The sequence below is a fragment of the Nuphar pumila genome, chromosome 7 (genome assembly GCF_984573655.1).
Source record: "Nuphar pumila chromosome 7, dmNupPumi1.hap1.1, whole genome shotgun sequence".
Taxonomy (NCBI): domain Eukaryota; kingdom Viridiplantae; phylum Streptophyta; class Magnoliopsida; order Nymphaeales; family Nymphaeaceae; genus Nuphar; species Nuphar pumila.
The window spans coordinates 23,227,715-23,243,938 of NC_143255.1; the positions used below are offsets into that span (position 1 = coordinate 23,227,715).

At 33.6% G+C, this 16,224-nt stretch overlaps 1 protein-coding gene across 1 annotated transcript; it reads left to right on the top strand.

Annotated features, from left to right (window-relative positions):
* Positions 1-10,218: 10,218 nt before the first annotated feature.
* Positions 10,219-12,164, top strand: LOC149831524 (auxin-induced protein 22D-like). Its single transcript, XM_090013940.1, has 4 exons — positions 10,219-10,688; positions 11,158-11,366; positions 11,473-11,563; positions 11,741-12,164. The coding sequence occupies exons 1-4, from the start codon at positions 10,489-10,491 to the stop codon at positions 11,823-11,825; spliced, it is 585 nt and encodes a 194-aa protein (XP_089870066.1). The 5' UTR covers positions 10,219-10,488; the 3' UTR covers positions 11,826-12,164.
* Positions 12,165-16,224: the final 4,060 nt, after the last annotated feature.

Consider the following 16,224-nt stretch of genomic DNA (forward strand, 5'->3'; position numbering starts at 1 on the left):
TGATAATTTATCTTTATAGCATAATAGATTAGGATATGTGCATTATGGTTCTATTCACTAAATTAGTGAAAGATTGTTTGTTGCATGATAATATTAGTGATTTCAATTATGAAAAATGTCAAATATGTATTCAATCTAATTTTTTTACTCATTTCCTAGATCATCTAAATGTAATGCACTTTTATATATTGTTTATAGTGACATGTGATCTTAAGAATAAACCATCTCGTAAAGGTAATAATTATTTTAATACCTTCAAGATAATTACTTTAGATATACATATGTATATTTATTAAAAAGAAAAGATGAAACACTGAACAAATTTATAACTTTTAAAAATAAAAGTAAAATTGAATAAGAAAATTATTCACATTATGAGTGATATAGGAAGAAAATTTACTTCTAATGACTTTATAGAATTTTCATAATCATGGTATAATTTGCCAAAACACTGGACATAAAACACCCGAACGAAATGGAGTAGCGAAGCACAAAAATAGAATATTGATAGAAATGGTTAATGCTTTAATTCTTAATTTGGGAGGGCCATTTAATTATAGATGAAAGTTTTTTTAATGGCATGTTACATATTAAATACAATTCTAGATTAACAATCAAAATCTCACCCTATGAATTGTGAAAAAATAAAAAACCTAACTTTAGTTATTTTAGAGTATGGAGTTGCCTTGCGGAAGCTAGAATAATTGAAAATTTAATACCTAAGTTTATTACAATTGTATTCTTAGGATATGCTCTTAATAGCAAAGTATATATAGGCTTATAATTTTTTAAACCATCCATATAGAATTTTTTGAAGATATGCCTTTCAAAACTAGAATAAATAATGTACTAAGTATTAATAATGATGATATTTCTATATTACATAATATAAATATAACCAATGAAAAACATGTGGAGCCTAGGAGAACTAAGAGACCTAGGGTTGAGACCCTATTTCTTCAAATAGTTGAAGATGATGCATCATTTTGAAAAAAAACTATTAATGATGAAATATAATATATTATGCATAATAATACATGAAAATTAGTTTATTTACCACCTGATACCAAGCATATGAGTTATAAATGGATTTTTAAGAAGAAAATATGATCGGATAGAACTACTAAAAGGTCTAAACCAAAATTGATCGCGAAAGAACAAAAAGATGGCATAAACTTTTTTTATACATATGCACCAGTTTCCCATATTATAACAATGAGATTGTTAATTTCTCTTACTTTAATATATAATTTAGAAATTCATTAAAATGAATGTTAAAATATTTTTTCTAAATGACGAATTAGATGAAATTTTTTATATGAAACAACCAGAAGGAATTGTACTTAAAAGGAATTGTACTTAAAAGACAAAAACATAAAGTGTGAAAATTAACTAAATTCTTGTATGAACTTAAACAAGCTCTTAAGCAATGGCATGAGAAATTTGCAAGAGTTTTACTTGCTAATAGTTTTATAATTAGTGATGCCAATAAATGTGTTTATATTAAGATGCATAATGGTGACAATGTTATTATTTGTCTTTATGTAGATGATATGTTGATATTTGGTTATAGCATTGAGCATATTAAAAAAAATAATTATTTTTTGTCTTATAATTTTAAGATGAAAGACATGGATGTTGTGAATATAATTCTAAGAATTAGACTCATTAAAACCAATAATGAGTTTATGTTATCTCTATCTCACTATGTAGAAAAAATTCTTAGAAAATATAATCATTATGATTGCAAAACTATATTTATACCTTATTATACTAATGTCAAATTAGAGCCTAATAATGATAGATGCGTTTTTCAATTGGAACGTGATAGTATTACTAGTAAGTTGATATATCATATGAATTGTACTAGACCTGTGCATGTATTGTGTGTAAGTTATGTAGATTTACTTATAACCCATGAGATGTGCATTGAAATGTAATATGTAGAGTTCTTAAATATATAAAAAGAATACTAGATTATGGAATTCACTTTAGTTAATATCTTACAGTGTTGGAAGGATTTGCTGACTCCAACTGGGTTATGAATCTTAATTAATTCAAAACCACTAGTAGATTTGTTTTCATTATTAGTCGAGGTGTTGTTGCATGGAGGTTTAAAAAGTAAACATGTGTCTCATGTTTTACCATGGTGGTAAAATTTATTTCTTTGGCAGTAGCATGTAAGAAAACTGAATGACTTAGGAACTTATTAATGGATATTCCATTAATTAAAAAATATTTACTTGCAATATGCATGCATTGTGATTATAAGTCAATGATATTAAAGCAAAAAGTGAGGTTTATGGTAAAAAATTGAGACATACTAGTCTTAGACATAACTATATAAAAGAATTACTCAAGAGAAGAGTAATTAGTGTGAACTATGTCAAATTTGATCAAAATTTGACCAATCCATTTACAAAAGGCCTTACAAGAAATATAATATATCAAATTTCTAGAGAGATAGGGTTAAAGCCTATAATGTAGTAAATCATTACTAACAGAAATCCTGCATCAAGTTCTTGGAGAGTTCAAATCCTAGGTTTAAAGGAGCCTACAAGTTATTGAGTGATTCAAAAATTGAAAAAAATTAAAAGAGGATTTCTTATATAATTATTGAGAATTTCTATCATCTAAGAAAGTAAGTGTAATATGATAAGATTTAACCTCTTAATAAGTCCATAGGCCTATAAAGTTGAAGAACTTTAGTTGTAAGGTTCTTTTGATGAATTTACTTAGGTAGATGTGAAAGTGGGACCGCTTCCTATGAGACTTAGGCAATCCATAGAGCATCTACTACATGGGCATAATCACAAGGCCATAATGTATCGAGTTTGACAAACACCTACAAAAGCATTTGAAATAGTAGGTGTGCTATATCTGATTTATCAATTAAAGGTTCTAAGTTCAATATTTAATTTTAGTTTAGTGCCTCGATTAAACTTTGATATATTTACATAAAATTTATGTTCAAACTCACAAGGTATCTTCAATCATACCATTTCTTAATGAGTTTTGAATTTCATATTTCAATTATTTTGAAACTAGAGAGAATGACGTAAAAATTAGCTTCAAATTAATTTATAAAATTATTTGAGTTGTTTTTTTAATTATCGATTTGAGGTTATATGTATTGTTTAATATTATTTAAAAAATCTCTTGTATTTTGTCTATTTGTGATATATGGCCATTAAAGTTATAGATATTGAAGTCTTACTATAAACTTTGGCACGAGTGTAGAGAGACAAACATTCGCACACATAGTTCTTTTTCACATGAATGGCAATGTGGTAATTAGACTCTTGAGAGGCGAGCACATTTCATGTGGGTGCCTCTTCACATGAGTTTTCTTTTATGACACATTGACTTTGAGATTCAAATTATAGTGCAATGTGTCACATTTCAAATGAAAAGAGACACCTAACCATTGAGATTGGTGGTTTCATTCATCATGCATGATCATGGAGGGGCATGGATGGGTATCATAGAATGCAAAAGGGTGTCTCATGTGAGATACACCTTTTTGACATTTTTTGCTCATGCTTTTCTATAAAAAGAGAGAAGAATGGACAAAAACACATGGGAATTCTCTCACTTCTTTTTTTCTCTCAATTCTTAACATTTTTCAATTTCATTTTTTTCATTGGGATGCTAAGAACACTTCAAAAGGTCATGCAAGCAGACTTAGAAGGGAATCGTTGGGTGGCTTACTCATTGTAATCCCTAAGGTAGACGTCTGAACTTGTTGCACCATTGTAAAGGATGAAAACTACCTTAAACAAAGCCACCTACATAACACGCCTCGTGTGATCAGTCTCACTGTTGAAAATTGAATCTCCACAATTCCCACCATTTCACACCCAAATTTACAACGGCTAGGACCTTCATAAGGCCTATATTGGGCATCAGTTTATGCAAGCCTAACCAGTTTTTTATCAGAACAGGATTTGTGCATCTAATTGAATTCAGATCAAGTTTTGAGGCCTAAAATTTAGAACAAAGTCCACTTTGGATCTTACAAGCTTATGCATAATAACATAATTATCATTACAATTACAATTAGTACTACTGGAAGTAGTTGTTGTTGCAAGGGTTCTTTATAAGTTGCATTAAATCCAATGATTGAATCATGCTTTTTATTGTCTTTAAAAAAACAAATTGCTTAACAGGAAGTCATCTCATCGTGTGGTGGAATATTTAGTCTCTCTTAAAAACATCAAGTTTGGTCTGACTCCAAGACATCATGCACTTTCCAAGAAAGACACACAAGAAGTCCAACATAATTAAATAAAGCCTCTCCTTTTAATTGTGGTTAAGATGTGAGAAAGATGCTCAGGCGTAGCAACAAACATTTAAAATATAATGAGGGCATTTTTCATAAGTTTTGTAGGGCAAAGTCTATGAGCAAAACCAAGTACTTGGATTCCTTTTATTTGCTATTAATATATTGCCTCTATGTCTTCTATGCGCTCATGGAGAAAAAATATATTTATTTGATGTAACTAGCTTTTACCTCTTATTTATTTTTTGGTTAGCTAATTAGGTACTTGCATGAATTGACAGTCCAAAGCCCAGTCGTGTGCAATGGATGGGATGAAAAATGCACTGTGACATGGGTGTGGATAAGCTTATTTATACATAAATAAAGGTTATTTCCAAAAATACACCCATTTTTTTTATAATTCACATTCATACCCAAAAAAATGGTTTATTAAAGACATGCCTTATATTTTGTGGTTTACTAAAAGCATAGCTGTGGATAGTTTCTAAATTAGCCTTGTCTCTTTTGACTCAAATTCATGAATTTGACCTCAAGAAAAAAAAAAACACAATTTTACCTTAATGTAAAGAGTGGGAGAGATTGATAAGGGCAAATGGTCAAAGAGAAGCGCATTTTAACAAGGTTAAATCTCTAAAATCAGTTAGTTTTTAATTTATTCAATACATATTAACAATTATTGGAGTGAAAATAGTTAGCAAGAGTGTGAATTTGATGTGAATCATTAAAGATAAAAATAGGCATGATTTTGAGTTATGTGGCTTCTAAGTATGATTTTAAATAAAAAATGGGTCTATTTTTGTAAATAACCGCATAAGTAAATGCACAAACAATCTTATAGCACCATGTGTCTCTCTGGGCATACCCTCTGCCTTTTTCCTTATGCAAACCCCCTCTCTCTCTCTCTCTGGCTGTAAAGATTTGAAGCTTGAAAAGTGTTCTCATAATCATAGATTTAACATCATCTTGGTTTGTTTATTTGTAGTTTAATTTACATAATCATTTTTTACTTTTCGACTTTGTGAGGGCTTTAATGATGCTAGGATAAGCTTTAAGGTGCCACATGCAAGGAAGCTTCGCCAAAGATCCATGCACTACAAGCAAGGGGAAAAAAGGATTTTTTTTTAATAAGATGGAAACCTTTATGGTGCAGTTTGTCAGATATTTGGTGGTACTTCATGGTCCACATACTGCTTTTAATGGAGGTGCATGGGTAGCTGTTAGCAAATTTATAAAGGTCTGGATTTTAGAAACTTGTTCTTATCACCCAATGCACCTCTGGATTAATAAGCAATACAAATGTAATCTCTTTCTCTCTCTCTCTCTCCATGGCTGTACCAGCTCAAACTATATATAATTATATATGATACGAGTCACTAGAATATGAGAACTAGAAATAAGGGCATTTTCAACATTTTTTTTGCAAATCCAACCTTGTGGATGTGATTGGCATAGTGAATTTGCTAGGAATCAACCATTGGATATAGTGTATTTTTTATAAAAAAAAAATATGATTTTTAATGCTTGAATATTTATGAAGATTATGATCCATTGATTTTAAAGCCTTAAAAGGATCTTGTTTATGCATCAAAATTGGTTAATGCAAGAGCAGGTTCTTATAAACCCAAGCATGTAAATCACATAAGTACAGATAGATTCAAGAGAAAAAAATAAGAAATCCATGAAAAACACGGTTCACACATTAGTTCTCTATTTCTAGTTCTCATGACTATACGATATACTTATTATTAGTAAAATACAAAGTATATTAAAAATACAAAGTATGTTAAAAAAATGACATAATGTGCATGTCATGTTGTATCATCTAAATACAAGACCTCGAACAATGTGTTCTGATGACATAGCTGAGTGTGTACTGCACAATCAAGTAAAATGTTTTATGTAAAATGCAAACACATGTTCGGTGTTGCAGGACTTGCTACTTTTGGATGCAGGTGCCATGAATTGTGTTGGGGCCAAGAAGTAAGCCTAAGGAATTTTAAGTTGCGAGGACAATGGAGTCAGTGTGGCTAAGTTGATGATCTTGGATAGGTTTACTCATGTAAATATAAAAAAAAAAACTGAATCCTGCTAAATCATGCATGTCAAACACATATATTTAGATTGTACCAAAACAACTCACATCAATGAGATTCAAACTCATATTGAAGGTACAATCAATTGTAGTATATATACATATAGGGTTAATCTAATAAAACTAGTTGTATTTATCATTAGATGAATTCAATTATATAAAATAACTAAAATACCCTTAAAATGGTATTTTTTAAAATGTATTTTTGGAGATCAAAAAGGTAAATTTGATGAATTCATCAAGTTTATTTTTAAAGGTTTTTGAATTTTTAATTCTCTTCAAGCTTAAAAGACATGTAATGCCTAAAAAGTAACCATGCATTTCCAAAAAGTATTACTTTTTTATAAGTATTTTAGTCATTTTCATAAGGTTGAATATATCTAATGTTAAACATAATTAGTTTAATGATTTATTAATTTAAGATGCCGGTGGGACCAAACCCAAATCTAATTTAAGATGATAGTATTGAGTCTGGACTTTGATCCAATTAAATCTACCATAAAAAAAAACCATACCCTGATCATATAAGGATTTACTTTAATTATTTTTATATCTTAGTCGAAACTTAAGTTGGCTCCATATATTAATCGGCCAATCAGACTTTTTGTTTATCACCAAACCCTAACCCTATACGGTTTGATAAAAGTTTGGTTTGCGTCAAACATGATTCATTGACACCTCTACATTTATTCGTTCAACACCAACCTTGAAAAATCACAAAGGTTTCAAAATTAAATAAAATATGAAAAGAAGTATGGTGAAAAACATTTCTCGTTCTCTCTCTCCATGTGAATGATGTGATTGATTTTAACCTATCCTGCATTGATGAAAATGAATCAATCTTACCTAAACAAACAAGTGGCACAAACATAGTTAAGTGGTCCTCCCAAATTGGGTCAAACATGCTACAATCCATCACATTCAAAAAGGCATATATTGAATGCACATGCATACTTACCTATGCAGCAGAAACCAAGGTTGTAAGTATTTAATCATAACCCATATCGGTCGGGCCTAAAGTAAGATACATATTATATCGTAAAAAATTATAAATTTTACTATTTTTTTTTAAATCTAAAAAAAAAAATCATAGAATACAAGAACATAATATATTTATATAATAAGATTAACTAAACATAGATATATCATTAGACATTTAACAACCATATATTTGATTGTGTAACCACGCATCTAATCACTACAAATACAATCGGTTAAGACAAATAATGATATATTCAAAAGCCAAAAGGTTTTAATAACTGATAAGCTGGCATTGGGCCATAAAAGTAGTACACATCTACCCTTACTTTCTCTTTCTCTCTCTCTCTCTCTATCTATATATATATACAAATTTTTTGACAAGAATGTAAAATGATTTTTGACTATGAGTAGATAAATCAACTCAAACATTGATGCATCCAATTTGTTTGACCACGCAAGCGTAGGACCAACTTTAGAATTTCTAAATAGAGATAAGCTTGCATTACAAATTGCTAAAATGCACAAACATTACAAAAGTTAAAGTTACATAGAGGATTTTTCTTTCTTATCTCATTTGAGTGAAAAATTGGGTGAAAATGCATTCTTATGCAAGAAAACCAAGAAAGGCTTCTTTCTTGTGCAATAATTGAACCACAAAACACTCTTAAGTTTCTTATGGGTGCATGGGTTTCTCTTTAATAACCTCTGTACAAATGAAGAAATTGACCCTATGAAGGTCTTTAAATCTCAAAAGTAAAAAAAAAAAGTTTTGTCCATTTTAAAATGTGTCAGAAGTGTATTGAACGATATACTTTATATTGTATGATATGGATACGATACACACTCGTATCGTGATAAGAGTGTTTATCATATAGTTAGAATACATAGCTACGATATATATCATATTGTATCGTACAATACAATACGATACTTACAAAATTGGTAGAAACAACCTACTTTTAACATTTTCTTACACATTTTTCATATTTTTGGAACCCTCAATTATGATTTACATAGTTTATCTAGTAAAAATTATCTTTAAGACACCTATTTGGAAGGTGAAAACAAGCTTTTAAAATCTTAAAAAATCAATTGGTTGCATTTTATTAAAATTTTATATTAAAAGATCATGTGGATATATATATATATATATATATATATATATATATATATATATATATATATATATATATATATATAAGAATGCAATAGCTGCTAACCACTTTTCTAGCTAGTTGTCCATATATTTGAGCTTTTGAAGGGTTTTTCCCATGTTTTACTTAAATCTGACCATCCAGATGTGTTCTATATGCTTGATTTTATAAGAATCAACTTTTTGATAATCTGATTTTGTAAGATTTTTTAAAATATTGAAGGTTTAAAAAATCATATTTTTTATCAAAAAATATGATCCATGTGTTGTTTCTTAACCATGCCGAACACATGAATGGTCAGATTTAAGTAAAACATGGGAAAAATCTTCTAAAGCCTCATTAGCTGGTTAAGTTAGCTAGAAAAGTAGTTAGCAGTTATCACCTTATATATATATATATATATATATATATATATATATATATATATATATATATATATATATATATATATATAATGTGTTCATTAGAACACTACAAAAAATCATAATGGTAAGTATTTTTGTTTAATTTGAAGATATAAATGTGTATATTAGATTAAGTAGTCTTTATGCTTATATATATTTTTAGAGATGACAAAAATGAACTGCTCATATCACACTAAAACCTAAAAAACGTTCAATTTTTTTCATAAAATCAATTCAATGCAAATCATATTTTTTAGTAAGATAAGCAATGACAACACAGATATACGCTCAAATTAAGCAAGAAACACTCTCGGCTGTTATTTTTTTGAGGGTCCTAACGAGGGTTCCAACGAACAATGAGAGAGAAAAGCCTCCAACCTTCATCCACCGCATGGCTACAAACATTAAAACACTTCAAAATGTGATTCTCTCTCTCTCTCTCTCTCTCTCTCTATATATATATATATATATATGTGTGTGTGTGTGTGTGTGTTTTAAAAGCTTTATCTGCTCAATATAATCCATTGGGAACTCATAGTGGTTTTAGCACGATTCGTAAATTTAAGCTCACTTTAAATTTAGTTGTTTTGACATAAAATTCTGATTGTTTTTTACCATAAAACTGTTATACAGGGTACATTAAGTTTTGAAGCTTTTAACAAGCTTCTTTAAAAATCACAGCCACATGATCCAAAACATGTTTTTCCACTGAATAAATTATGTAAACCACATCATTAACGCTTGAAGCCTAACTAAACATTGAAAAAATGGTAAAACTTATGGGGACTACCCCATGTTGGTTCATTGAATGGTTTTACTTTAATGATCCTCTGACCCACTGGTTTAAATTAGGGTTTTAATATAATCAAAGGTTAAACTAGGGTTACCATAAATAATAATTACAAGATTGCAACAAACGATGCCATTGCTCCATAACATGCCCGCAAGCCATGTGAGGATGTCCTCTACTGGTGCAATCATGCACATGGGAGCCGTACCGGGGCTCACATGCGGTGTCGACCACCCGATCCGAAGATCTGGACTGCTGGATCGAGCACCAAAGGAGACCAAACGGACGGCCAGAAATCGGCCACCACAAACCGGTGGCTCCCCACCCCTTGCGCGTCACTGTCAGGGCCGACACCGTCCCTTGAACCAAGCTGGTGGTAGGTCCCACCTGTGTTCTTGGTGGGTGTCACCCTTTAATGCCAGTGGGTCCCACCTCCTTCTCTCTCTCCCTCTCTCTCTCTCTCTCTCTCTCTTGCTTTTCTCTTATAAAAGGTGGTGGTGGTGGTGTGCTCATCCTCATCTCACGGCGAGAAAAGTTATCTCTTTTTAGCCATTTGGGGTTCTCTTTCTTGCATCACGAGGCAGATCTCGCCGGAAAAGGGTGGAAACTTGCCGGAGTTGGTTGGGTTTCTGTAGTACTGTTAAAGAGTTTTTGGGGCTCTAGAGTTTCTTGGTGCTTTGCAAATCGGGAGATTTGAGAAAAAGACGGTTGGTAGCCAAGATTTGGAAGGTTGAGAGGTGGGTTGGACGGAAAGTTGTAGGAGGGTGCCGAAAGAAGGCCGGAAAATGGAGAAAGTGGCAAAGTACGACTGCAATCTTAACCTGGAGGCGACGGAGCTGAGGCTGGGGTTGCCCGGAAGCGACGCCACCGAGAAGTCGGCGGCGGCGGCCCCGAAGAGTAACAAGAGAGCTTTTTCCGACGCTGCCGCCGAGGGCGCCGGAGATGACGCTGCACCGGCCGACCGAAAAACCGCTCCGGCTACCAAGTAAGTCATCTGATCGAAAATTTCTGCATGTGCCGAGTCCGGTGCCGGAAAAGTTTTCCGGTTATAGGTTGTGGGGAGATGGGTATGATGTGTTTTGCGTCACATGAAATAAGACCAAGTTCATGAACAAGAACCAGATCTTGAACCATGAAAAGTATGACCAAGTTCATGAACTTGGTTATGTGATCTTAAACTTGGTCATGTTTTATACACTATTTTTTTCCTATTTCTTAGTCTATGAAATTTTGGTCAACCTAAGGGTGGCTTCATCTATTGAGTTGAGGCAGACCCACTTGAGTCATTTAACATGTTTGAAATGCAAGGGCTACCCTAGTCCTTCAAGCTTATTGCTGAGCTGAGGGTGCTTACCCAGGCTTGGTTTGGTTTATTGAGTTGTGAGTCCAGTCCATGGGTCTTAGACAACGGATCAAAGACTAATTGTCTTCATGGAAAAACATGGTTTTGACAGGGCGCAAGTAGTAGGTTGGCCACCAATCAGATCATACAGGATGAACAATCTGCACACCTCAAAGAAGGAGGAGACTGAGGCATCAAGGATCTATGTGAAAGTGAGCATGGATGGGGCTCCCTACCTGAGGAAGATTGATCTCAAGACATACAGTGACTACCAAGATCTGCTCAAGGCCTTGGACACAATGTTTAGCTGCTTCACCATGGGTATGTTCAAATTCTCTTCTACCACCTTTGGTTTACTCATATTTTATTGAGGTATGCCCTTTTGTTTAGATCGATCTTGCTAAACTTGTTGTTCTGTTCTTATCAGGTGAATTTGGCACAAGGGATGCATCAGAGTACGTGCCAACTTATGAGGATAAAGATGGAGATTGGATGTTGGTTGGAGATGTCCCTTGGGAGTAAGTCTCTCTCTCTCTCTCTCGCTATATATATATATATATATATATATATATATATATATATATATATATATATATATATATATATATATATATATATATATATATATATATATAGTTTCTAAGCCAAGTATTATATGACATGATCTGATCTGGTTTGATCTTTGTTTGGTTCAGGATGTTCATTTCTTCATGCAAGAGGTTGAGGATCATGAAAGGATCAGAAGCAAGGGGTTTGGGTGCAGGTGGCTCCCATGTCTGAACCGGAAGAAGAAGATGCTGATGTTAAGCTCAAGCAATCTATGAGATTACAATGGCATCACCAGAAGAGCATTCTAGACTTGAACATGACATGCAACCATGCATGAAGATTGGGGTCATTGAGCCATCAGGATGTGGGGTTTGGGGACTTGGATAGGCCTAATTGTTCTACTTACTCTGTGAGGTCTTGACATCAGGAATACCTGAGCAAGGGCATGCATTTTGAGGCTCGGGCTCATACTGTGATGTTTTTGTTTTGAATGGTGTAATGAAGAGAAAACAAAAGGTAGAGATGTTTTTTGTAAAGCAATTGTATAAAGAAAACTTATTTTTTGTGAAATGTGTTTCAGTCAAAAGTATCTAAAGGTGTCAAGATTTCATGTCCCCAAAGTATTCAAACATGTTCATTTGTGTTTTGAACAGCTTATTGTTTGATTGCCATGCTATTCGGATGGGCTCAAGTCATTACTAGTCATTGATGTTGGCTCTGTGATTGCCTTTGTTTATGTTAATGGAGTTAATCTGCACTTTTTTTTATAGTAAAGAAAATAAGTTATGGATTTTATGTCATAATGACAGTAGAAAATGGTGGATTAAGATAAGTCGTATCTGTTCAATGCATTGAAAGCTTTAAAAGGATTTATTTATTTGGTTGGATTGCGTTTTTCATGAAAGATGCATGTGAAATTATGTGAAAACAATAAAGCAAAGTGGAAAAGGAAAGGAGGGGCCACAATTAGCAAAACCATTTAGGGCTGGTGAACGAAATGAGCTGCTTGTGACTTGGCTCTGATATGCTTACGTGAGGCTCATTCGGGCTCATCAAGTAAGTTCGGCAGCCAAGTTATGAGCAGTACCCAGATATGTGTACATTTATGTCAAAACATGTTAGTTCAACTTGTGAACAGTATGCTTGTAATTAATAAGTCATGGTTTCCATTTTCACCAAAAAAAGAAGACATTTTTATGCTTGTAATTAACAAGTCAGGGTTTCCATTTTCACCAAAAATAAGACATTTTTATTTACATGAACCAGCCGCCTGAACAGAATAGGGCGTGTTCAGGCTCAGCTCGTTTATTAGTGGACTGAGCTCGTGAGCTCATGCTCATGTTTGGCCAAGCTGAGCTGAAGCTTGGCTAGCCCCTGAATGACATGAGCCAAACCGAGAACTGGCTGGTGTAAAAAAAATAAAATCATATCATTTATATCTAAAATATATATTTTATACATTACATTTAACATATATTTTATATATTAAGCTTAAAAGTCCATATTTTATATTTGTCATGCATCCTTCTCTTACCAAACTCCTTGTGTTCACGCTCGACTTATTTAAGCTGAACGACTTGCTTGTGGCTTCGCTCGGCAGATATATCACGAATGAGTTCGTGATGAGCCAAACTGAGCTGAGTCACGAGCTGCTCGGTTCATTTACCAGCCCTAGTTTGGGCTCATATACGCTTGAGCTCAGCTCGATCAGCTGATTTACAAGAGCAGAGCCCAAACAATGTCTGGCTGTAAACGAGTCAAGCCTGAAAAGACCATGTTTGGTTCCCTCCCCCGGGTTTACCATCCTTACACTTAAGTGCTGGGTCTCACTGGGGCATGGCTTAATTAGAACTGTATTCAGGTTTGAATCCAAACTTGTGTCTTGATTTGTGAAGTTTTTTTTTTTTTGAGGCATTAGTAAGGACACGAACGAGATAGATACTGTCTGAAAAAGTCTATTGTAACTTAATCTAATTGGATGTCAGATTCGGATTTGGATAAAAAATGTTACTTCCGGTTTTGGATCAGGTTATGTACTTGGATTTGGATGTCAACTTTAAAACCAAATGCCATTCTGATTATCAATCGGATGTTATCTCTTTTACCAAACCTGCCTAAACGGATTCAAACTTAAGTCTGATATTTGGGCAAGAAAAAAAGTTACATTTTACCAAACCTGCCTAAACGGATTCAAACTTATTCTGATATTTGAGCAAGAAAAAAAGTTACATTTTCAATTCAATTTTGTGAGGAATTTTTAGGGCTGAAAACCAGTATGACTTGTGCTTTACATGTGACCAACCTGCGTTTGGTTGCATTAATATGGATCCTCAAATTTATATCCATACGAAAACTGATGGGATATGGTTTAGTTATTTAATACATGACTCGACATGGATATGGTCTGGTTTTTGTGGACACAAGTTAAATTGAACCAATACAGTATTCGGATTGGGTATGTGACCAAGACATGTATAGTCACATGCATATGGAGCATTGTATTAGTACCCAAGACATGTAGAGACAATTATTAGCAATTTTCTCAACATGCCTATGGATTTGGTTCTTGTGTATAAAGGCCAAATTTAACACACATGCACACACACATAAGGCTGGGTGGTCGTGTCCTCAACCCGGAGTTTTACATCAATTGGAGGCAGGCTCATTAAGTGACCCAAATGCCATTTTTTGAAAATATCTCGGTCACAAGATTTTTAAAACATCACCTATTTTGAAAATATCATGTTTTTTTTTTTGCATCATAATATTATCACATTATTAATGAGAATATCTACATTATATAATTAAATGTTTTTATTATCCTGTTATATACCAACATTTTCTCAAGATTTTACTCCGACAGGAAAATCCTGAGAACAAGAATTGTGACTATGGCACCAATCCCTTTGTTGACTGGCCCATCAAGGTGCTGCAGCCTGATCAAGCCTTGGCCGACTTGAATGTGTAGGAAATAGGGTTGGACTCTCTCTCTCACTCTCCAATTAAATGTCCCTTAGGTCTTGTTTGGGAGGTAGTATTTAAAAGGATACAAGAGAAATGGATATGAAACTGAGAGGAATCATTTTGTTTGAAAGCACCTGCATGAAGGTCCTTCCGAGAGAAGGATTTGGCAATTATCTCCTTTCAATAAAAGAAACCAAAACAAGAATTTGAGAAGGAATTGGTTACTGTGCACCTTTTTCTTTTTCGTTTTCGTTTCACCAAAAATCTTTTCCTGAACAATTTAATATTAGAATTCAAAACCTTGATTCCCCATAACATTTCCTTTTTCTTGTATTCTTCATGGACCTTAAGGCTCTGTTTGAGAGCCTTGCATTGAGATGGAAACACCATTTACATGTATTGCCAAAGTATGGTTTTGCCACAATGTCGCATTGAGGATCTAGTTGCCAAAAACATCCTCTTGTGAATGGTGTTGCAATCTGGTGTTAGGGCTACCAACTCCATCCTCAATGCAGTGTTTTGGCCATAATAGTTCTCCCAAACAGCAGAGTATGAGAGCACTGGTGGAAACCGCAATGCGCCTCCGATTCAGAGCTTCCAAACAGTGCCCAATGTAGTGCAAGACAACGGTTCATGTATAAGAAAAGCAAACCATTGCATAACCAAAGGGAAGAAAGTGTTAACTGAAATGCAATGAAAATCAAGATAAAAGGCAACAATTTAGTGGAAGAAATGAGGACATAAATATTCATGCTGTTAGCCAACTATGCACCAACCACCTAACATTCGTGCAGGCAACATTAAAGGCCTGTTTGTTTGATTCCCATAGAAGGAAAGGGTTGATCGTAAGAAGTATGCCAATTCTAAAAAGTCATGTCAGGTCAGCCTTCCCATGAGAGTTCTTTCATATGGAAAGAAGCACCAAGTGATTTACAAATAAAAAGAGGAAGATCGTGAAAAAAAGTTAATCGGGCATCACTAAGAGAAATCTATCTTGGCTTGGATGAAATTGATGTAGGGTTAGAAAGGATATGTTGTAAGCCAAACACATCAAAGGCACCTAATCGGGCGTCCGCACAGTGAGAATTTGACAATTGATCATGTTGATGCAATTACTATTGGTGAGTCTTAGGACAAATGAACCATTTTAAGTTCATGATCATATGCAGTTCCCAGACTGTGATTTGGAGGATGGTTTTGGGAGCAGAGTGAGGAGCATGGAGAAAGAAGCATAGGCAGACCACCAAGTAGAAAATTTCAATGACTACCATGAAGATGGGACAGCATTATCCCTCAAGGAAGATCAAGTGTTTTTTTGTGATTTCACCTTGTGCCTGACTGTTAATACAAGGTATATAGATTGGGCATGTGTTGTATGTATTAAAATTGAATAGTCGAGACAAGATCTGGAAAAAACTTGTGAATTCTCATATGCAATAAATATGTATGAAATTCCCTGCGGAGTTGTATATGGGAAGGACAATCTGGATGATTGGATCAGAATATGGCCACCACCATGCCACATTGGTTCATAGTGGTTTAAAACTTTAAATCCAATGACCTGAATAGGCCTTCACATTTGCTACTTGGAACGAGCAATACCAAATCATGAATAGCTTATTGATTGATTTTGATTGGCCTATTCTTTCTCTTATTTCTCAACAAT